Genomic DNA, 24,585 nt, shown 5'->3' on the forward strand with positions numbered 1-24,585 from the left:
TTACAGGAGATTACAATATAAATTTTTGCTGTATTATAACAGGCTATAGATAAGAAAACAGTACATGTAACATCACATTAGTTTTATGGAATTTAAACACTCAATATATATTTAGCAATTGCTTTGATTTTTACTAATACACAAGTGAATTGGCCTGAATTTATACTGATGTGACCTGGTCTGCCAGCAGTACAGAAGGACCTAACTCTCACCAGGTGGAAGGGATTTTCCTAGTGGAGGAGAAGTTTAAAAGGTCACTGATAATCTAGGAGAAATGAGAATGATTTGTAAGTGATACTAGGAAGAAAAGGTCATCAGATCTTCCTGCTACAATGTGTTTCTGAATATAAAATATAAATGATAATATGGACCCTCCTTGGCTACTTATTTTTAGATACTCTCTTGTAATTTCAAAATTGATGTTTAAATTAAACCAGAGTAAACTGCAATTTAATAGTGTGTGAAGCGGATATATTAGGCCCAGAGGCCCTTGTCACACCACAACAGAGAAGGAGACAGAAGAGATGTTCTCCCTACCACTTAGAGTGGTTGTGGAGGAGCATACAATATGAGAGGCTGCAAAGACCAACCAGTAAAGGAACTGCAGGAGTGAGCACCTGTCCTTTGGTGCCAGAAGCTGGAGGAGAGAGAGGGTTGTGTTCATGGCTGACTGAAAGAGTACCAGGACCATGGACAGCGCAGTTCAGACTGGGACTGCAAAAAAGGAGCTCCTGGCTGCTTGCTGGGAATGAGTAAGGACTGAGGACAGGGAGGGCTGTAAGAAGACAGGGTTTCCAGGGAGGAAGCCTTGTAGGAAGGGGGTTAAGCCCCATATCAGGGCGAGGATGAGTCAAAGACATCCCTGGAAGGTGTTCTGTTCTGTTTAATAAATAGTGTATGTGACTCAACTGGAGGGATGAGTCACTGAAAAATGGTCTTGGTCACTGTAGACGGAAAGGCTGCACACCTGACCAGAAGGGGGTGCTTATGAGAGGTGGGAACCATGCCCCATTATATTGGGTAATGAGCCATCTCCCCTTTAATGCACAATTTGGCAGTTTGCCTCTTAAGATCTGAACTAGTAATAAAACTTTAAGCATGTGCATTGAAGTCAATGCTTGAAGTTAAGCACATACTTAATTATCTTGTTGGATTAAGGCCTCATTTCTGTCCACATAGCATCCCTCTGGCAATTACAAAGAGTTGCTTATGTGGAAAAGCAATATTAACAAAGTTTTAAATGCATGTTAGTTGTCTTTTAATAAGGAGAAAAGCCATGTGATCTGTCAGCGCTCCACGGACCATAAGAAAGTGCTCTGCAAACTACTGGATTAAAGGATTTATTCTAGGAGAGTGAACACAGAGCTGGCATTACGGATGTAACACAAAATTGGAGAATAAAAGACCAGAAGAAGGAGAGGCAAGGAAGGACGCAGGCTATAGAAATATTACTGCAGATTTATTCAGTTTAGGCAAGGATATATCTACTGTTATAGGTGTGTTTTTAAAATGTTTCATAAAGCTACAGAAGTGTGGTTATAGGAGTAAGTTTGAATAAGGTGAAGCCCAGACAAATAGATTCTGGAAAGCAGGTCAAGCTTAAGGGGCAACAAAATTAGGTGCAGAGTCAGCAGCAGGGAAAAAGAGATAAAAGGGGAACTGAGGTTGAAGCAGTAACTACTGGAATGAGAAGCAGAATTTTGTTTTATGAGTAAAGTAAATGTTGTAGCCTCAATTAGATCTGTCCTATAGTAGTAGTCCAGTACAAGCCTAGCAGGATTCCTGGACTCCAGTACTTTAGGAAGAGAATATACAGTGGCTCTGATAGGTACTATCCACCTTTTCCTATCCAGTGCTACGAGCCCACTACTTTAATGAGGAATATAATTTGCTCATTCTCTTCACAACAGCAGACAGCCAGGCCCAAAAGGGAGCAGTAAGCGTTAATTTTAGCGCCCTTCTCCCCGTTTTGAGCCCAGGGTATTTTAAGCGTCCTGATCCCCGGCTTAACCACCCTCCTTTTTTTCTTCTTCTGTACCTGCAATTGACCAGAGTTCCCCATGTATTCTCCGTGGAGCCTGCACCCCCCGTTCGGCTCGGGGAGCAGAGGTACAGTTTTAAACCCAGCCAGCAGATGTCTCTATTAGACACAGCTCTGACTGTCCCCAGCCAGTTAAAACACACCAGCCTTTATTAAGCCAATGCTAGGGGCAGAGAGCCGCCCTCTGCCTAGTCCCTTTCCACACACGCCCTGGCCCCCTCGCGGGGTTTAAGCCACCCTCCCCTCAACTTCCCACCTTCTGCTGGGCCGACCCCGCAGCCGCAGGGCGCTGCCCAGCTCCGAGCCGCGCCGCCGCCTCCTTGCCCAGCTCTGGACAGCGCCTCCCTCCCGGCCCGCCAGTGGCTCTCGGGTGACTGACAGGCGCCCCGGCCATAGGGGGAGCGGGACAGCGGGCGTGCCCCGCCGCGGGCTGCTTGGGAAGGGGCCGGCGGTGATGAGGGTTGGCGCTGGCACAGCCGCCGGGTGAACAGCCTCCCGCAGCCGGCAGAGGGCGGAGCGTGGGTCTCTCCGCGGGGAAGCCCGAGCGCTCCCTTAGCCCGGCACCCGCTCCGCGGAAACCAGCCGGTCCGGCAGGACCCAGCCCCGCGTCTTCCCCCGGCACCGTCCGCGGCTCCCCCCGCCCCGCCATGCCCGCAGGATGCGGCGCCCGGGCGCGCGTGTCCGCAGGCGGGGACGGGCCCCGCCACCTGCTCGGCTGAGGGCGCGGCCGCCTTTGCGGGCGGCGCCTTAGACACCTCGGTGCAAGCGGCGGCGGGATGAAGACGTAAGCAGGCTAACTATAGCCTCTCCCGTAGCCAGAGAGGGGCTGCGTAATTCCCAGCGCTGGCCGCCGTGCAGAAGGCGCGCTGGGCATCGCCACAGGTGACTTGAATTTTTCCGCTGCAGCCGCTGCCACTGCTCGTTGTTTTGCACCTTGGCTGGGGAGAGCCGTGACAGTGAGGGACCCAGCCCTGCCTGCCCGCTCCGAGGACATGGCTCGGCCCCTGCTCCTCTCTCTCCTGCTCTTTGCCCAACTGCGGTGGGGGGCCGGCGTCAGCCGAGGGCGGACGGTGCCCCACGAAGAGAAAGGAAGCCCAGGGAAACGGGCTATTTACAACAGCGTCAAGAGCCCGGATCCTCTCCCGGCTCCCTGGAGCAGATCTACTGAGAGCACCATCTTGGCGCAGAGACTCACTGAAGAGGTGCCCCAAAACGTGGCCTCCTTCCTCTACACTGGAGACTCCCGGGAACTGGGGCGCGCCAACTGCTCCAGGAGGTACGAGTTGGCCAGCTTGGCCGGGAAGTCCCGCCTCATCGCTCACCCTTCTTTGCACGGTGCCCTGGACACGCTCCTCCACGCCACCAACTTCTTGAGCATGATCCTCCAGAGCAATAAATCCCGGGAGCAGAACTTGCAGGAGGACATGGGGTGGTACCAAGCCTTGATCAGGAGCCTCCTGGAAGGGAACCCCAACATCTCCAGAGCCGCTATTACTTTTAATGTGGAGCCCTTATCCTCTGCTCCCCAGGTTTTCCTCCAGGCCAGCCGGCATGAGACCCAGATCCTGCTGCAGGATTTGTCCTCCACAGCCCATCATTTAGCCAATGCCTCGATAGAAACCGAGTGGTTCCACAGCTTGAAGCGCAAGTGGAGGCCACACCTGCACAGGAAGGTCTTAACCCCGGGCCCTAAAACTTTGGCGAGCAGCTGGAAGAAGAGAGACAGCTACACGGCAGATAAGAACCACATCAAATGGTCCTCGCCCTACCTGGAGTGTGAGAATGGGAATTACAAACCTGGATGGCTAGTGACTCTGTCAGCAGCTTTTTATGGGCTGCAGCCAAACCTTCTCCCCGAATTCAGGTAGGAGGAGAACACTTTTCTTTCTATTTAGTTACTACTCAGAGCTGTGTTGGGAAGGTGCCACAAATTCCAGCTGGGTTTGCTGTCAGGAGTGGGGTTGGGGGGAGGCATGTCCAGGAATTTGTGTCTCAACAAACTTGATCATTCAATTCTAGAACAGCACTCCCCCCCCCCCAAATCAAACACGGCAAAATCAAATTCCTTTAGAGGGAGACCTTGACTGAGCTATTTATTGCCATGCTTTTGGGAGCTGTTGCCTGGTAAAAACATCACTGTTTGTGACAATTTATAAAGCACTCTCTAATCACCTGAGTGGGGGGGAAAGTAATTTTCATGGTCAGAAAGCAGAGTATGTGTCTGTGTGTATAAGAAAACAGGAGATGTTGTCTGTTGTACTTAGTTATTTCTAACTGCAGGAGGAATGCAGAGTTGGTAGTTAAATGTTTGCTGATGTATCATTAGTTACTATGTTGTATAATTAAAACCAGCACAATCCCATACATAATTTTAACCATCCAGAAAACATTTTTATTCTGCAAACTGCAATTTGTAGTCTTTCAAACCCATTCATTTTGGGGTGTACTCAAAGATAAGTACATGCAGATGAATAAACCTGTTACCTGTTCAAAATGCAATGCATATGGTTAGATCCTCAGAAGGCTACAGGTAAAACATTAATATTTTTCTAAGGTTAAAAATATAATATGTTCCCTTATGCCTCTGCTGTTTCACATCACAAAAGCTGATATACAGGATGTTTAAAGAATTGTATACAAATTAATCCCAGTAGCAATGAAATGTGAACTTTTAGAGAGAAATTTACAAAGATACAAGTCTGAGGTCTTTACACTTAGGGCATATCTATACTATGCGATTAGTCTTCCAGGGTTCAATTTAACTGCTTTAGAATAGACCTGCTAGATCGAACTCAAAGGCCAACCCTGTTGGCGCCGGCACTCCTGCTTCTCACGGAGGAGTAAGGGAAGCTGACGGAAGCAAACACTGTATGGATGGTGCAGAAACGAGATGTAAGATATGTTGACTCCAGCTACATGGATGGGACCATACAAACTTTGGTTGTTAGGAGAAGCACCAGATAATGCATATGGAGTTCCTTTCAAATTTCCCATTGTGTCCTTATTTTTTTCTGAAGTGGGTAGTAGCCTTTTTGTGGGTAAAATAGAGTTGCAGGTTTTCTTTTGTGCATTTGGTGCCCCTTTACTTTGGGATTCTGCTGGTGAGTTGAAGTAGCCAGGAACAAAGAGATATAATGTATACTTTATCAGCACCTCAAGGTAGGGAACAATGTCAATAAGCCCAATTCAGCCAAACATTTTTGTGAATTATGGTTTTCTAGGCTTATTATGAAACACACTGGAGTCAAACCAAAGATGAATATGGCCAAATGTCTCTGAAAACTCCAGCCCAATAGAAAGTGATTCTAATCCAGTGCAAGCTGCACCCTGAACTCTTCTCACATGTAGCATTGTTTGAATTAGCAAGTATTGAGCCCAGCTGCAAGCTCCTTGTTGCCAAATTCCTCAGAGGGGCAATAGTCAACTTGGCTGCTTTTTTATAACTTCTTCAGAACCTGGCCCAGCACAGCATGAGAGGAGTTCATGTGTCAGAAAAGTACTGGTTTCTCACTGACATCCATTGTCTGTACGCTCAGTGAACTCATAGGTACTGATGAATGAAAATAACTGTAAATGCAGTGATGCACAGCATGGAGCACTCTTTTGAGGGGGAACATACAATCCATAAAATTTTATTCATTCCTAAAGCTTTCAAGTAACTCTGTTTCATGCCAGGATTCTATCCACATGACCCCTTTAAACTTTTCTTTATTTTATCAAAGAACATATCTGCTAGATTGGGTACAGCCGCTGTCTTGCAAACAGATATGTAGGCCCACACCATGGGCATGTCTACACTAAGAAATTATTTAGAAATAACTTATTTCAAAATAACTCCCAAAATAACTATTTCGAAATAGTGCATCCACATTACACATTGAAATAGCACAGAATTATTTTGAAATAGCCCGACCACACTGATTGGAGCCTACATCACATCTAAAACCCTCAGAAGCACTCTGGGGAGGACATCAGGAGGGCTGACACTTCCTGTAGCTCTTGCTGAAGCTAGCTGAGACACGTGCTTAAAGGGGCTCCTCTCTACAGTCTACAGTCTCACATGCCACTTCTCCACTGCCTACCTCTTACAGGACACCAAACTCATGCCGTGTGCTCTGGTTGCCCTTGTGGGTACCACAGCACTGATTACATGGAGCTGGAGCTGCTGCAAAGCTGTACCTTACGGCGCAGTTCATCCAGACTGCCCACATGCTGCTTCAGGACTATAGCAAGCAGCCCACACTGGGGGACCATTCACCCAGGCCCTGGCACTCCTACTGCAGCAAATGATCCTCAATCCCTGCACATCAGGGAGCACCACTTCTGGTGGAGGGAGACCAGTTCCAATTGGTGGGACAGCATTGTCTTGCAGTGATGGGATGACCAGCAGTGGCTCCAAAACTTCCGCATGTGGAAGGCCACCTTCCTGGAGCTCTGTGAATGATTTGCCCCTGCCTCAGGAAATGGGACACCTGCATGAGATCCGCCATCCCCCTATGGAAGCTCACCACACTGGACAGCTACCACTCCATGGGGAACCAGTTCAGCATGGGGAAATTCATGGTGGGGGCTGTGCTTATGCATGTAATCAAGGCCATCGATACCATAGTGCTGGTTGTCACTCGAGAACGTCGACTGGATTGATGCTGGCTTTACCTCCATAGGCTGCCCCAACTGGGCAGAGGGAAATAGACGGCACCCACATCCCCATCCTGGCTCATGACCACCATGTCTGGGACTACATCAACAGGAATGGGTACTTTTCAGTTATGCTGCAGGCCCTGGTGGACCACAAGGGTCAGTTCACAAATGTCGGCTGGTCAGGGAAGGCGCATGACACTTGCATATTCCAGAACTCAAGCCAGCTCCAGAGGATGCATACTGGCACTTTTTTCCCTGACTCCACCATCAGGGTCAGGGACTTGGACATGCCCATGTGCATCCTGGGCAATGCAGCCTACCTGTTGCTCCCCTGGCGGATGAAGCCGTACATCGGCAGCCCGGACCCCATCAAAGATCATTTCAATGCCAGGCTCAGCAGGTGCTGCATGGCGGTGGAGTGTACCTTTAGCTGCCTAAAGGGGAGGTTCAGAAGTCTCCTCACCTGCCTGGATCTCAGTGATTGAAGCATCCCCTATGTGGTGGTGTCCTGCTGTGTGTTCTACAACCTATGTGAGAGCAAGGGGGACACTTTCCTGCCAGGGTGGGGGGAAGGGGCTGATCGGCTGGCTAGAGCTTTCAAGTCGCAGGACACTAGTGCCATTTGGAGAACACATCAGGGGACTGTTCTCATTCAGGAGGCCTTGAGGGAGAGTTTCATCCAAGGCCACCTGTGAGATTCTCCCCTGGCCCGCTCCACAAGGGGCCCTGTGTGCTTTTCCTCTCACACCCCTCCTTTCCCCTGCCTCCCTTCCCACCTTTCCCCCTCCCCTGCAGACCAAATAAAAAAGCCTTTGAGTTTGGAATATTTAGGGAATATACAACAGGAGGGACCGGGGAAAGAACCTGGAATGGGGGAGGGGGAAGAGATGGGAGGGGGGAGCTTCAGAGATGGGGATGGGACAGGTGCCTGCCTTGGGTACTTTGGGAGGCTTCAGGTGCATGGGAGGTCCCACTGCCACATGTTTGGGGCCCCTTCAGCCCCTGGGGGGCTAAGAGGAGAAGTCGGGGGACAGGGTGGGTGCAGGGGCAGATGCGGGAAGTTGGGCAGGGAGTTGGAGGGGGAGGGAGAAGTGGCTGGTGGCCTGCTCCATACATGGCCATGTGCTTCGTAACTGATGTTATTGAAGAGCACATAGCCTTATGCTGGCACAACAGCTGGTCCCACGTGGCCTTTGTCTTCTCCTGGTCAGCCCAGTGTTCCTCATGGTTGGCGGCCCACTCCTGGTGGTCCTCACTGAAGCTCCAGAAGAGGGACTGGAGGCAGGCCATCTGTTCCTGCAGCAGATCTTCCTTGGTGCGCTTTCTCTGGTGGATCTCGCAGCGATGGGAAGATGGCATCGGAGGTGGTTGATGTACCATGCTCAGTGCTGTGCCAGCTGTGAAGAAAAGTGACAAGGACAGTCATTCCAGGAGACACTGTGTATGGATCCTAGTCCTAATCTCTGAACGCACAATGAAGGTCTTGGTTCAGACGATGACTATGTGCTTTGAGCAAGGCCATCTGTTGCCTACACAGTAGGCACTTTCCTGCAGGGGCACAGATGTCCCAGGGGAGCATTGCTATACCCACATCCTGGGGATGAACAAGCATGGGAATGTTCCAGCCAGGTCAGGAGAATTTGGGCAAGAGGAGGGGATGAGGCAGCTTGGCTTCCTTCCATGTCCCACATATCCTGGGTCTAGCAATGGTGGCATCCCGCAGAGAGAGAACTTCTATCCCAGCCTGCTACAGGAGAAGGTGGTATTGTAGGAGGTATATGTGAGTGGCAGAGGCTGCTTTCCAGAAAAAGTGGTACAGGGGTCTTTTCCTCTTCCTCCCACCGGTAGGTTCCCATGCAGGGATCTGTCTCCTCCACATCGCTGTGCTTGCCTAGGTGTGAATACTACCTCAGTACGGGCCTGTGATGTGTGTGGCATTGTTGTGTGTTTCCATGACCCCAGCCTCCTTAGAGGTGGCTTGTTTCAGGAATGTATCCAACCTTGGAGTCTGGAGTAGGCCTGTCGAGTAACCAAAGGGGTGAGAGGTTCCTGTGTGAGAGCATCATGGAGCTGAGTGCTCTGAATTGGCACAGGCTGTTGTGTGACGCCCATGTGCACAGGCTGTTGTGTGACGCCCAGGCTGAGAAGGCCAAGCAAGGAGCACATAGCCCCTTGCAGGCTGCCAGCTGCCCGATCCCCTCCCCCAACCATGTATAGGGAAAGTCATGGAACTCACCTGAAGTGCCTTCCCTGAGATTGTCCAAGCCCCAGGAGACATCCTGGGAGGGAGAGGGGGATGAGTGCCAGGCTGAGGATCAGCCCCTGGCTGGCAGGCATGGTGTCCTGGCTAGCCTGCTCATCCTTCTCCTCCTCCTTCTCCATAACCCCATCCTTGTGGAAGCTGATTCTAGGTGTGTCCTGGCTGGAGTCGATGACAACTAGGGGCAGGAGTTGACCAGCCCTCGTCCCAGAATGGCATTCAGCGGCTCATAGTAGCAGCAGATGTTTAGTGCAGCCCCAGAGTGGGAACTTTGGTCTCTGGCCTTTGTGTAGGTCTGCCAACATTCTTTAATTTTCATCCAGACCTGGTCCCGGGTCCTGGGGTGCCCTTTCTCCACCAGGTTGGCAGCCATCCAGCCATAGACATAAGCATTGCGCCTCTTGGTTCAGAGATCCTGAATATTGGTCTCTTCCCCTCAGACCTCAATGAGATCCAGGATTTCCTCATCAGTCCAGGCTGGTGCCCTTGTTGGCCCCTGGCCAAGGGCATCAGAGGGTGCTGCAGGCATGCTGGCAGCCAAGAGGGGCTCAGAGGGAATGCTGGGGTTGCTCATGGCTCCACTCAAGGGTTCTGTGTGCCCTGCTGCTAGCAGGGTTCTTCTGGTGCCACAAGCCCTTTTCCTTCTTCCTGTAGCTTTAAAGGCTGCAGGAGAAGGGTATCAGTGGTGTTAGTAGGAATGTAAGTGACCAGTAGACTAGTCCCTTGACTAGTTGCTTTCTCCCCCCCCCCCATTGCTGGCAGCATGGGGGGGAGCAGGAGCCAGTGGTAAGGGGAGCCAGATTAAAAGTAGGCTCCCCCCAGCACTGTCTACGTGAGGGGTAGGGGAGGCAGGGGGGTAGTGAGGACCAGGTGCAAGTCAGGAATCAGCTGATTCCTAGTTTGTCCTAGTCCTAGACGCGCCTCGGTTTTTTAAATGTATTAAGAGTCAACAGGCTCTTATTACATTTAAAAGGCTAAAGTGCAGTAGCGGGGCCCCTGCACAAGTCGGGACAGCAGATTCCTGGCTCCCACTGGGTCCCTCCTGCTGCGCTTTAGGCTTTAAATCCATTTAAAAGGCACATCCTTTACTTCTGCAGCCTTCCCACCCTGTCTCCCCATAAATGTGCTACTTAGCATGTTGGCATAACAGTGATTCACTACATACAGAATCCATTGCAACTCTCCTATGTACCTCTGGGCAGCTATTATACAACTATGTTTTTGGAACGCTAAATTCATCTCTGTGTTTTTTTTAAATTTGAAGATACTGAAATTGGCTGTGCTGTTAGCATGTTTACAGCAGATTATATTGTGTTGAAAGGTTAATAGTAAAGGTGATTAAATTGTTATGTACGTTTTATTATAATTAAAACACAACTGAAATACAGATTGTTAAATGTTTCTAATAAATATTATCTGTGATTGGGGTGGGGAGAAGTACATACATTTGATTTACATTGTCAGAGTCCAGTGTTTCATTTCCTGTTTTCAGTTTGTGGAGAAGTACATGAAAGATGATCTAGTACATTAAAATATAGATACAAAGATATCCTGCAAAATACTCAAAAAATACTAGGGCTGTCTATTAATTAGTGTTAACTTGCTCAATTAATTAAATAATCTTAACTGCTATTTTTTGAAGAAGCTACGAATGAATGACAGGGAACGGATCACTTGATGATTACTTGTTGTGTTTATTCCTTCTGGGGAACCTGGCATTGGCTACTGTTTGAAGACAAGATGTTGGGCTAGTTGGACCATTGGTCTGACTAAGTATGGCCACTTGAATGCCAATTGAAATTTATTATATATTTTTGCATGTTTTTCTACATTTTCATATATATTGATTTCAGTTACAGCATAAAATACAACAGTTCTATGTGAATGCCTGTTCTCACTTTCAGGTGACATTGTAAACAAGAAGTTGGCAGCATTATCTCCTGAAAATGTATGCAAACCTGTTTAAGTGATTGGCTACAAAAGAAATAGGACTGAGTGGACTTTCAGGTTCTAAAGTTTTACATTGTTTTATTTTCGAATGCAGTTTTTTTGTACAGACTTCTACGTTTGTCAGTTCAAATTTCATGATTCAGAGATTCCACAATAATTGAAAAATATTATTTCTTTTTTTTAACAGTGCAAATATTTGTAATAAAAATAAATAAAAACTGAGGACTGTATTCAGTATTCTATTTTTAAAGCAATATATTTGAAAATGTAGAACACATCCAAAATATTTAAATAAATGGTATTCTATTGTTTAGCAGTGTAATTATTTTTAATTAATCATTATTTTTTTTATCACTAGACAGGTTAAAATACATTATAGTTTATCAAAAACAAAAGTTTAGCTCTGCAGTTTTTTAAAACCACAAATTATTCTATTATTGCACAACATTTTCTACAATTCCTAGGTGCACTGTTCACACCCCAAACCTCAATACTTTTTTAAAAGAAGAAATCACTTAAAAACATGAAACTGGAAACAGAGTGAGAAGTTCGACATAGTTATTATAACATCAGTATTAATCACCATAAGTTGCCTCTCAAAATAGGTTTTTATTTCCTCTTTCCATCTGTCATTGAATGACACAACATGTTTTAAATTTCAAATTCCTATTTAAAACCCACATGCTAATAAGAAATGTATGTTGGTCTCTTTCTTTTGAAGAAGTTACATTGATTGTCCCCAACAAAATGTTTCTGTGAACCATCTGTCAGGGACATGTTAATGCTGCTTCCATTTCATTGTCTGGCATGAGAGCAGCAGCAATAATTTAGTGCAAGCTCACTCTAAGCATCTTCTAGCATTTTAAATACTTCAAATAAATTAGCAATGAAGAATGTATGATATTGCATGCATGGCATGACACAGTAAGACATTAATTTTCTTGATATAAGAGTACTCTTTAGACTTATGGAAGAGAAGTTATCACCAATATTTCCCCTCATATTTTCCATCCATGTGCAGAATACATTTTATTATGTGCTCCAAGGCATGTCAGATGAGCACCACCAATAGAAACACATGTTGCCGGCTGTGGGCAGCGGTGGGTGCTCTGCCAATCATTTGGGCAGCATTTAATCTCTACTGGGGAGCCTAATGCTTAGCTTTCAGGAAACATTGGTCATCACATTTATATGGATGCATACAAAGTGTGCATTGCAGTGTGGTGGTTCTCAAACTGGTATTAAGTTTGGAGTGTATTACTAAAAGCAAATAAATCCATGGGAGAAAATTCATATATATGAACGAGGAACAATTTCCCAGGGAATATTTTATGTTGCTTCTTAGTTTGTTAAATATGTAACAGGAATCAAGTTTTTATTAAAAATTTCAAAGGGAGGTTAAAACAAATCCTGAATAAATGAAAAATATTGGCCATTAATATTTCCCTTAAGTCCTTACCATAATTCCTTTCTTACATTTAAAACTAGTTTCTAATTCTCTAAACACTATAATCCACTCTGCAATATTTCAAATAGTAATGGAAAGACATAGCATAAGGTTTATGGAGGATTACATGCTAAATGTACATGACTTCACATATTAGTTGCATAATCCTAAAAATATTGTAAAATGGTGAAAATGATACCTTCTTACTCTGTTATGACCCATCTTAAGTTTGGGAGTGGTGGGGGAGGGTATATTTGATTTTGAAGATAAATAAATGGACCATCGTAAGCATTTACTTCCTCACATTTTTAAAACTTTTTCTTTATTGTCATGAAATGGTAGGAACTGGTGGAATCAGAAAAGGGATATTATTATGATATGGATAATTTACTGTGTGTTTTAGTATAGCACTCACAATGTTCTTCAGACTTCTGAGAATGGATGTTCCCTGTCCTAAGGAATGACAGATAGAGACTAGGATCAGGGCTGGCCTTAGTGAAAATGGCACCCTGGGTGAACTTGTGTTTTGGTGCCCCTGACCCTTATGGGTAAGCCCCGCATATTTCCCCAGGCACCCAAGGGCTCCCCAACCCCTACACTCCCATCCAGTGCTCTCTTTATCACTAGCCCCTGCATTGTGTTCCCTTTGCCCCAACTTCTGCACAGTGCCCTCTTCATCCCAATGCCTGCACTTTCCTCCCACGTATGCCCCTAACCCCAGCCCTGCATGTCCAGCATGTCCTGTCACACTGCTTTCTGCCCAGCATCTCCCACCCTATTTACCCAGCAACACCCATGTCCAGTTGTCCCTCGCCCTCTGGCTATGGTGTCCTGGGCACGGGCCCAGTTTGCCCAGCCCTAAGGCCGTCCCTGGTTAAGAAAGGGGAACAGTAAATAGGGATTTTAAAAAAGCACAACAAATCTGCTTGATTCACAGTTAGAATCTTGCACTGTTGGGACTCACTGTCAGAAATACAGCAGCAGCATGGCTTTATGTGAGGAATCAGATGTGGAAAGCTTGAAGCACATGTTACATTTGTGAGGGTATGGAAGGAAAACAAGGCGGAAACTGCTGTTCATGGTTAATTCCTATTACAGGTTGAACCTCTCTAGTCTGGCACTCTCTGGTCCAGGAACATCTGTGGACCAGCATGATTTTAGTTAACCAAATATCCACTTACCATGGGTGTGGCCAAGTTTCCTGTGGTCTCATAAAGGTTGTTTGTGGCCACCCGTCCTGGCTCTCCGTGTTCAGTGCTGTTATTTAGCTCTAATTTACCCCAACTGTCTTCTAAGAGCCCAATAAGAAGTAGAAGTGTTGGCAATGCTGATATGGACCTCCCATGGTTTGACAAATTCTATGGTTCAGCACCAATCGGGACCCATGGGCGCCGGACCAGAGAGTTTCAACCTGTATTTCTCCTCCATCCTGCATCCTTTGGGATAAGTCTTCATAGTTCTGTTGACTTCAATGGAACTTTGACAGTTTATAGCAACTGAGAATCTGCCTCTTGATCTTGACCAATTTTATTCCTTTAGTTCTCAGTTTCAACATGTGGACACAGAATTCTCCATGTGCGAAGCTATCCTTGATGGCAGAATTCAGTCAAGTAATAATTTAAGCTAGAGAGACTATTTAAGCAGCTCTTTTGATTTAATTACAGGGAAATCCCCAGATATGCAGCGATGCATGTCATAGATCTGAAGCCTATGTTGTTGATGAGATTGAGAATTTTAATCTTCTTTCAGATACTGTATAACTACTCCACTCTTATAATACTGTTCCAAGGCCCATGGGGATTTCCTTTGCAGGTGAATCCTAATTCATGTGCCCATATTGTTATACCCTATTCTCTGATTAGGGCTATTTTTAGTGAAAGCTGATACTCCTGTGAAAATATATGTTGAAAAACAGCAATAGGGCTACTGCTAAGGTCTTAGAAAAATCTGTCTCTGTATTACTGAAAACTGATTTGCAGTGGGGAACCAGATCAAAATTCTATTCTTTGCTACACATACTGTGACTTAAACACGTATAAACTTAAGTCACTTGGTCACACTTGCCAATTTTATACTTCCATTTTTAGAAAGTAATTGATAATCTTAGATGACCAGCTAGAAACACCTTTAAGGAGCCTCTTTTTCAGAAAGTGCTGTGTACTCAAGATCCTTTTAAAGTGTCTCAAGTCGGGTAACCAAATATTTATACCCTTTGCACAGTAGTTGAGCTACATCAACTGTGGGGAATTAATCAATTCTTCCACAGCACATGGTAAGGGGAATGTACGGTGAGGAATGATGTCTTCTTAACCCCTTGACATCCCATCCTTAAAGCTTGTCTTTGACTGGGAGAAGCACTGTGATGTTTATGTTTGGTCCTTTAAATTTTTTACAGTGATTTCTCTGTTTTCTAATAGAGCACACAATACAAGTGTTGATATTCCAGTTATGCAGAATCCTTTCCTGCCCAGAATGGGAAGTCAGTCTATCACCCTTCAAAAGAAATATATATTTTATGCTTGAAGCCTTTATAAAGGATGAAAATAATCTAGAGAATTTTTCCAAATTACTTTTTGAAAGGTTGTGTCGTCTTCACATGCTCACATCTAGCCTGTATTTAATTTGCTGTGAGTCTCACTAATTCTTTGTCTCTCCTCACAACTTCATGACTAAGAGATTGTGTAGCTTATATGGATAGAGTATAAAAGGAACTGATTACAAGGATCTTTCATTGATAGGTTTGACATCTAACCTTTTTATTTGTCCTCTGCTCTTGTATATTTAATTTTGTGTAGGTAAGCATCAGACAATCTGTATTCCTGTTCAATTGAGTCTTGACCTCCTTGACAAAAAAGACTCCTAAAATCTCAGCGAGAAGGACCATGTTTGTCACTGTTTAAATGACAGACCATTCTGTGCACCTCTGCTTTTAAGCAGTACCATGAAAAGAAAATATACCATTTCAGTTTTACCTGCTCTGGTGTCAAAAATTCTCCTGCAGATGCAAAAGTTTGTCACTTATTGTTACAATGAAGTGTAATAACTACTGAAAATATCAAGATAACAAGTATGCTGGGAAAACAAGTTTAAGTCAATTACTGGAACAGATTTTGAAGCAGACTGAAAGTCAGGGAACAGTGGTGCTGGAAATTAAAGCAGACATAAAAGCCTCTTAAATCAAACCTTCTGACCTGATAGAAAATCCTTGATGACATCATTCTTCAACAATTCTGTTATATGTAATTCTAACGAATAATTACTTGTCTGTGGAAATCCAAAATGTTAAATGTGACCTTCTAATCTTTTTTTGTGTCAGCTTTGTAGAACAAGGATAGAAAACAGAATATTTATAGTAATGAGATTAGCTTTCAATGCACAAAATACACTTGGTTGCCAGATGGTCTACAATTGCCATAATATTATTATCACCTTATCACTGTGATTGTAACTTGGGTTCAGCTAAGCTGTGATGTCAACCTGGGTGAATTTCAGACTGCTGCTATGTCAACAAGCCAAGTTTTACTATCATGTTGTTGACATGTGTGTCTTGATCATTTGGACCAAGATAGCAAAGCTAAAATTATTCCCAGTTAGTTCTGTAAATATGTTGGAAAGTAGTTGATCCCTATATGTCCTAGTAGGATATCTTCTTTTAATATGTTCCCTTTTGAAAATATTGAATTAAAAATAAATAAAAATGTAGATATCTAACCAGCCTGCATTACCTAGTGTATTACTATCAGTAAAATATTTCAGAAATATGTAATCATCCTACACAACTGTGTAGCTTTACATATACATATGGTGGCATAGTATAAGTATGGGATGGATGTATTACAAAAGGGAGGCCATCACAAATGAATGCCAATAAAGCCTTTACTAAGGTACACTATGGTGATGTAGTCTGCAAATGTCACACATCTCACACACAATCTATTTTAAAATTAGTTTACATCTGTCAAATATATTAAAAACCTCTCTTAGCCATGTTCCATCCTCTATTATTGGTTTACCAGAACTGTGGGGTTAAAATACAGCAGCCTACTAAAAATAGTTAAGATGCACTGTATATAAGTGATGGTTTTAATATTAAGGACAGTGTCTGAATCCCATGACTAGATCTGGATAAAGGAAGTGGTCTCCAGGTGAGCCAACAGACTCGCCAGGCCCCTAGCAAGATTAGGGGGCTGGATCTACGCTCCTCAAAGGGGCAAGGCAATGGGCAGAAGGGGCAGAGCTGGGGAAGTCAGCTTTGAGCACTGCAGGGTTCTGCAGCATGCTGTGTGGGGCTCCAGTGATGATTTCAAGGCCCAATGGCTCTGGCCACCTTTGAATAGATGGGCCTTAGGGCGACAGCTCCCTTTGCGCCCCCCTGCTCATTGGCTCTCATAACTTTTAGTGAATCAACTAGGGCATTCACCTTGGATGTGAGAGGCACAAATTCAGTTCCCCTCTCTGCCTGATATGGGGAAGGGATTTGAATGTGAATTCCCTCTTGGCTATCAGCTAACTGCTATAGTTACGGGTATGGTATATTCTGGCAGGGGTCTTTCTCAGTCTCTCCTGTTGAAGCTACTCCACTTTGTACCTTAACTCATCATTGGAGCAGTCTACCATGTCCCAAGGGAGTGCCTCAACTCGAAGGATAATCTTTCATGTACAGTTTCCTTGATCCAGTGACTATGCCTTATAATAATGAATGACTATGAATGACAATGAGTAGTCATTGGTGGACAGGGCAGGATGGATGGAGAGAGGGAAATGGACCAGGGAAAGAGAGGCTACTTCTACACTGTACTACACTTCTTCCATATTGAATCAAAAATAGCTTACATCTCTCAAATAGATTAAAAAATGGTTAGTCCTGTTTCAGCCCCTATTACTGGCTTACTGGAACTGTGGGGTAAGCAACAAGTCTTGGAGCTGACTGGGACCCAAAGTTGAAATAGCAATGTAAATGTTCCTGCTCAGGTTAAAAGCCAAGCTCTGACATTTGCTGAGTGGAGTGGGTCTCTGAGCATGGCTGGCCATGTCTGTTCTGCTGTTTTGAGTTCTGTAGCACAAGCCCCCATGAGTCTGACCAGAGCATTGACACTCGTCATGTTTTAAAAAAATATTTCTGTACCTAGAGAGATGCTCCGTAGCCTAGGTTAGAGTACTCATCTAGAATATGACAGACCCAAGTGCAGATTCCTGTTTCAGTTATTTAATTAATTATACAAAGGGGAACACAACTGCAACAGAAAAGACTTAGGTACTTCCTTGTAATGTGGGAGACCCCAATTCAAATCCCTCCTCCACATTAGGCATAGCCTGGGAAGGGAATGAAGCTAGGTCTCCCACATCCCAGATGAGTATCCTAATGACTGGGCTACAGGTTATAAGGAGGGCAGCTGCTCCTCTACTCATTTTGAATCTTGTCCTCTGCTTTTGATAAGATGCTTGAAGTTAGGTGAAATTAAATATTTAATTCAACATGACATCAATTTTTCAACCTGAAAAATCCATTATTTGCTCAGCTCTACTCATGAGAAATCTCTCCTTGTTTTATTGTTGGGCTACACTCTGTGTAGAAAAGAGGAAGGTTTCTGACAGCTGCTAAGGACTATTACCCATTTTGTTGTCCTCCTTCTTGTTAAGAACGTCTCTTCTTCTGCCCTGTCCTGCAGACGCAACCATCTCTGCAGATTACCAATCCCAGGAATTCACCAGGGGTGAGGAAAAGGGGGAAGAGACCGGTCACGTTAGGAATTCAAACAAGGAGCGAGGAAGAATATGAATAGAAGCAGGAGTGTGGGTCAGAACCAATTCGATATTTTGTCAATTTAAAAAAATAAATTAAGCTTTACCAAAATCAAAATGTGAAAAGTTTGATTTGACAATTTTCAACCAAAAAAATGAAAAAACATTGTTTCAAATTGAAATGTTTTTAAAAAATCAAAATAAAATGAAAACAAAACCCTCCCTTTGAAACAACCCTGTTTTGAATTTTGTTTTGTTGAGGAAATCACAACTTTCTATGGGAATGTTTGAGCAAAATCATTTAACTTGAAACTTCTCACAGAAATAAAGTTAGACTTTCCAACTATCTTGTGTGTGGTAAAGGGATGATAAGAAATGTGTTTCTCTCTTGGTTCTCTGTGGAGAGTACTTAGGATGATGCATTATTCTAGTGTAGCAAGGGGTAGAGTACCTTAGTTGCAAATTCCTCAAGCTAAAATAAATCAAATTACATTCAAATGCTTGTTCTGCATTTACAGTCCCTAATTGCTCTGAGTCCTGTGTACCTGCTGTTCTCACATGTAACCACCTCTAGCTACAGTTGTTTTTGTCCTCTTTTTCCATAGCTCTTAATCATTGTAGGAATTCTACAACAGCTTGCTCACAACCCAGCCTACTGTTGCAGACAAAGACTTTGCAGTTTTACCCCCTCCCCCCACTCTTAGAATGATTGGGAATTCATAAATCACCTTTTTTCCCTCTCATGCATCCTACTTCTGTTAGAAAAAAAAATTCTGGGAGGAATCCTCCCCAATTAAAAACAAAATCTACACAAGGGATAAGCTCTCTTCCTCAACAGGAAGTAAAGCCTTGCTTCCCTGAGGCACCTGTAAATTATCCCAGGTGAGGCTGCTGAAGTTCTAATAAGGATGACTCATCACAGGTCTTTCAGCAGGTGAACCAGTTTCTTCACCGTAGGCAGAAGAAAATCTTTAGCTAATGTTTGAGAGACATTTGCAAAACCTCTGCTTTATCATGGGCAAGTGAATTTGGCTGCAGTCCTGCAAGTTCCTTCACAGGGCTGTACTCTTCTGTTTATGCAGTGTCCTATTGAAATACATACTTCGAAGGACTGGCTGCTGTTTCTGTTTTGTTTTGTTTTGTTTTTAAAAAGATTCCAGAGTGGTCCAGAAAAAAAATGGTACAAATCTACATGAGATAACTGAGTGGTGGAATTTGTGTTTGGAAGAGTTAGGAGCTAATTGAATGCTGTGAGCGATCACATGTACCCAGATAGTTTGTTAGGCTATATCTACATTGGCAAGATTTTGAGCAAATACTTTTAATGCAAGAGTTTTTGCGCTAGAGTATTTGCGCAAGAGAGAATCTATATTGGTCCGGGACTCATCGTAAGAACGATGCAGAAGCCTGGAACCATTTTGAAGAGGGCAAAAGGGCACCAGCCCTTTCTGGGGGCGGGGGCTGGAGCTCCTTTGAGACACATGCTTAAAGGGATCTCCCCGGACATCTGTTTCTCTCCTGCTGCGTGCTTTAGGACCTCTTGCAGGGACTGACAGCCATAGCAGTTCTATTTGTGTTTGCCCTCTGCCTTATTGGTCACCACTGCTTTGTGCCTTTGGCTGATTTTTTGATCTACGCTCGTTTCTTGTGCCATGGAGGCAGAGGTGGCATTGTGCCTGCTCTGGCCCCCTTCCGGCCATTTTGGAGTGCCTGCAGCTGCTGCTCCAGGCTGCTGCACTCCTCCTCCAGGACCTCGAGGTGCAGGTCACTCTGGACTCCATCCCCACCCCACCGTGGTCCTTGTGGAGACTGGACACCAGTACCGACTGGTGGGACCGCCTGGTCCTGGGGCAATGGGACGACCAGCAATGGCTCCGGAACTTTCGCACGCGAAAGCAGACGTTCCTGGAGCTGTGTGCTTGGCTCACCCCTGCGCTCCAGAGAACCACCACCCGGCTGCCGGCACCCATCCCGGTGGACAAGAGGGTCGCCATCACACTATGGAAGCTGGCCACCCCGGACAGCTACCGATCGGTGGCACACCAGTTCGGGGTGGGTAGATCGACCGTCGGTGTCGTCGTCATGCAGGTAAGTCCCAGGAGGCGTGGGGGGAGAGTGCTGCACTCCATGCCCAGGGGAAGGCAAGACTCCAGGCTGGGTCACCCAGGGGTTTGGGCCGTCCCTCCCTTGCACAGGCCTGCTGGTGGGGGGGTGGCCCTGGTGCGTGCGTGTGTGTGTGTGTGTGAGGACAGAGGGCATCACGGGGGGGGGGCCAAGGGAGCACGCACTCACCCTGCCTTATGTGATGTGTTCCCCTGTGTTTCTCTGCACCCTACTGCAGGTTGTCTGTGCCATCAATGACATCCTGCTCCAGAGAGTCATCCGCCTGCGCGACGTGGAGGCTACGGTGGCTGGCTTTGCTGCCCTGAGGTTCCCCAACTGCGGGGGAGCCCTGGATGCAACCCACATCCCCGTCCGTGCCCTGGAGCATCGAGCAGCCCATTTCATAAACAGAAAGGGGTACTTCTCCATCATACTCCAGGCCCTCATGGACCACCGTGGCCGCTTCCTGGACATTTATGCGGGCTGGTCTGGCAGGGCACACGACGCCCGCATTCTAAGAAACTCCGGCCTGTTTGACAGGCTGGAGGCGGGCACGTTTTTCCCCCAGCGGGAATTTACTGTCGGGGACATGCCAATGCCCACATGTATTGTGGGGGACGCAGCCTAACCCCTGCTGCCCTGGCTAATGCGGCCCTACACGGGGCGGATGGACCACAACCGGGCACGGTTCAACGACCACCTCAACTGAGCCTGCAACCAAGTAGAGTGTGCCTTCGGGCACCTGAAAGCCCAGTTCCGCTGTTTGCTCACCTGTCCGGAGATGGGTGAGTGGAATGTCCCGGAGGTAGTGGCCGCGTGCTGCGTGATCCACAGTCTTGTGGAGCAGAGGGGGGAGGCCTTCCTCCCGGCATGGATGGCAGACGAGGGCCAGGCCTTTGAACAGCCCCGCACAGCTGCCATCCGCCAGGCACACCATGATGGGGTGCGCATCCGGAAGGTCCTGACGGAGATGTTCTCCCAGGCCCCGTAGTAGGGTCGCCTCTGTCTCCCTTGCCATCTCCCTCCCATCCCCAACCCTTCTCTCCTCCCCTCCCCTTACCTCCCAATAAACAACCAAGACAGGTTTTTTTGGAAAACAAACTTTGAACTTTTTATTTACATTGGGAAGGGGCCTCTGAACTGTGAGGGGAAGGGGACTCTGAACTGAGAGAGGGGAGGGGAGCTAGTGCTGAAGGGGTGGCCCCTGTGACCTCCTCTTCTGGGCTGGACCAGCACGTGTGGGTCCAGCCGCATTGGGGCAGGCATCACAGGCAGGTGGGCAGGAGGGGCAGCAGGAGCAGGGAAGTGAGCAGGAGGGACAGCAGGAGGGGCAGCAGGAGCTGGGGGGATGGCGGGAGCAGGAGGGGGAGGCACGGGCATTTGGAAAGGAGGGATGATGGGTGGATGGGGCATGGCCAATGTGAGCCATGAGGGCAGTGATCGCATCTGCCACTTGGTCACAATGGGCCTGGAAGTGGTGCCAGGCCTGCTGGTGCCACTGTAGGTCCACCTCCACCCACTGGGTGATGGCTGCCTCTATTCGCTCTACAGCTTGGACGTGCCACCGAAGCAGTTGGTCCCGCTGCCGGACCCGCCGGCCTGGGATCTGGGTGGTTGGGGGTGCTGCCGCTGCTGCAGGGCTGGAGGGTCTCCCCGCTCCTGCTCGGTCCTGCTGCAGGAAACAGAGAAAAGTATGGGTCAGTCAGGCAGCCCGGCCACCGTCCCTGCACCCCATGCCCTCTGCCCCTGAAGCCAGGTGACACCACGGTACTGTGGCTTGAGCCCATGCTCTTCTCCCCTCCCCCGTGTTATATGTTTGCATAGAGCACTGCCCCCCGAGAAGGGTGCTCCTCCATGTATTGTAACCACCAGTCTGTGTCCTGGCCCCTTGGGGGGTGGGAGGGCGCGTGTGTTGTGTTAACCTGTGGAACTCCCTGCCGGGGAGGCTGTGAGGCTTTGGGCTAATCAGTGGTGTTTGACAGGGAGCAAGATGAATCCCCACACAGTGCCTGGGAGCACATATGGCAGACGTGGTCTGGGCGCTCAGATCCCCCATCACATGGCTCTCTCCTGGATGGAACCAGGGGTGACTGGGGAGCGTGCCATCCTTGCTGGGAAACTCAGGTGGCCCTAGAAATGGCCCAAATGCTTCCCCCCTCCCCCTCCCACTAGCCCTCACATACAGTAGCCGAGGGAAGTGTGTGGCCGCAGTGGGGACTTCCCTCGGGGGGCCAGCCAAGGCACCGGGAGCAGACGAGGGACTCAGTGGGGACCATGCTCACAGGGTTGTGATGCTGCGGTTTTCCCAGGAGCAGCTGGCTGTGCCTCGCAGCCAGGCATGGAACAGTGTGCTGTTCTGTGTGCTGCACCCTTGCAGAGTTGTGGGCTGTGGCCTGAGCCCCTGGGGCCCTGGCTGGTTCCAGCCGGTATCTACCCTTCCCCCCTGGTCCGGACGTGAGTGAGCAGCACGGTCCCAGGTGTGCCCTGGAGCTGCCTGCCGTGGCTATGTGCCACTCGGTCACCAGGCTGCACATGGCTGCACGTGCTGCATACTGCTAATGCTACACAGCGTGCAGCTCGCGCTGCCTAAGTGACGCTCCCTTCCCCTCCTGCCCCCCCGGGTGCCTGGCTCCTTCCCACCCTTGTGAGTCCAAAGTGCAACACTCACCACTGGATCCTTCCCCGGCCTCCAAGGATGCATGGGAGACATTGGGGCTCTTGGAGAAGACCTCGAGCTGCAGTGTCACGCTGCTGCCCTGGTCATCCTCCTCATCTGATCCGCTGGCTGGCTCGTCTTCCTCCCCCGCCTCGCTGGGCCTGGTGACGGGGGGGGGGGGGGGGGGGGGGGGAGGGGCGCCTGCTCGTGTCCACGGGTACAGATGGTCCGTGGGGTGCTGCCTGGCCCAGGATGCAGTGGAGCCGCTGGTAGTGGGGGCAGCTGTCAGCTCCTGCCCCCTGGCCCTCGCTGGCCCGGACATAGCCCAGGTGCAGCTCTTTTACCTTAGCTCCGACCTGCTCGAGGGTCCGGGCTGGATGTCCCTGGTGTGAGAGTGACTGCTTTTGCGCAAAATCTTGCCAATGTAGACACAACCTTATTGTTTTGCACATGGTTGGGGAGTTGGAAACACTGTCAAGTTTAATCAGCTCTGCTCAGGAAGCTTGATCCACCCACAACTACATTAGATATAAAATATTAGACTTGTAAGCCACATTTTACTATTCCTGGCCAAACTCACCCTTCTGAGGCATCAACCATCTGAAATATGGAAGATCTTTTGATTTTATTTGAAGCAGGCTGTGGAGGGCTGAACAGTCCCCAAGCCCCTCATTTAAGCAAATATAATATGCACTTCTGAATGTATTTTAGAAGATAGATGTAGATTTATACAGAGATATGAAGTAAATATATTCATGTAAAAATGAATGATGAATTTATAACAATGAATCTAAAAATGTCTGCCAAATACTATGTAATTTATAGCTGACCATAAGAACTTTAATATGTTTTGCATGAAGAAGGTAAAAATAGGCCTGAGAGGTGTGGCTTTAAATGTCAGATAAAATCTCCTCCATTTATGAATTAGACTGTAAAACAGTGTAATTGTTAACTTCAGTGGAGTTTCACTTGCTTATAGCAGGTCTGAATTTAGCCATAAATGGCCCAAAGGATTAAATGAGTTTTTTGCTCTGTTGCTGTTTTATGATTATCTTTCTTACTTGCATAGACTGTGCTTTTACCAAAAAAGGCAGTAAGTTCTAGTGAATTAAGCCTGAGGTTCTATCCCGGCTGTGCCTCCAGCTCCTTGTCTGGTCTCAAAAAAGTAATGTTGTGCATTTGTGACTCTGTATCTCAACTTGTGAAATTGGGATATTAATATTTCCTTTTCGTACAGGTGCTTGTGAAATTGAATTAGTTTGTATAACACCACTGAAAAGATTGTGGTATTATAGACATAGTTTAAGAGGGTTTTAATTGTTTGTGAGTAATACTGTTGGAATAATAAACATGTACGATTTTAAAAATGGATGTTAAACAATTGGATTCCTAACCTGAAATTAGCATGTTACATTTGGAGAATACCCAACTAATGTTATATACTTCATTAGGACACAGATTCAAGAAGGCCATGAGCACTGGTTGAAAGGGGTGGGCTGGGAATCCATAGCCTGTAGGGATATCTCTATATTTGGTAGCAGAAAGACTTTACATTGGTATGGGTTTTTTCATAAAATAATTGGCTGCAAAACGAAGCTGTGTATTTTAGCATAGTTTGGCTTTTTTTAAACTTTAATGAGCTTGAGGATTCAGCATTGAACATTTTGTTAACTTTATGCTCTGCAAATTATTCTAACTAGTATCACATTTTATTACAGAATTTTTGCCACAAATATTATATAATA

At 46.7% G+C, this 24,585-nt stretch overlaps 1 protein-coding gene across 1 annotated transcript in view; it reads left to right on the top strand.

Moving 5' to 3' along the window:
* The first annotated feature begins 2,493 nt into the window (after positions 1 to 2,493).
* Positions 2,494 to 24,585, top strand: part of GPR158 (G protein-coupled receptor 158) — a 330,476-nt gene continuing 308,384 nt past the window's right edge. Inside the window, exon 1 of the mRNA XM_006115288.4 lies at positions 2,494 to 3,905. Within this exon, the coding sequence (XP_006115350.2) occupies positions 3,034 to 3,905 (872 nt within the window). The 5' untranslated portion in view covers positions 2,494 to 3,033. The remainder of the gene's footprint in view (positions 3,906 to 24,585) is intronic.

This window comes from Pelodiscus sinensis, chromosome 2 (genome assembly GCF_049634645.1).
Source record: "Pelodiscus sinensis isolate JC-2024 chromosome 2, ASM4963464v1, whole genome shotgun sequence".
Taxonomy (NCBI): Eukaryota; Metazoa; Chordata; order Testudines; family Trionychidae; genus Pelodiscus; species Pelodiscus sinensis.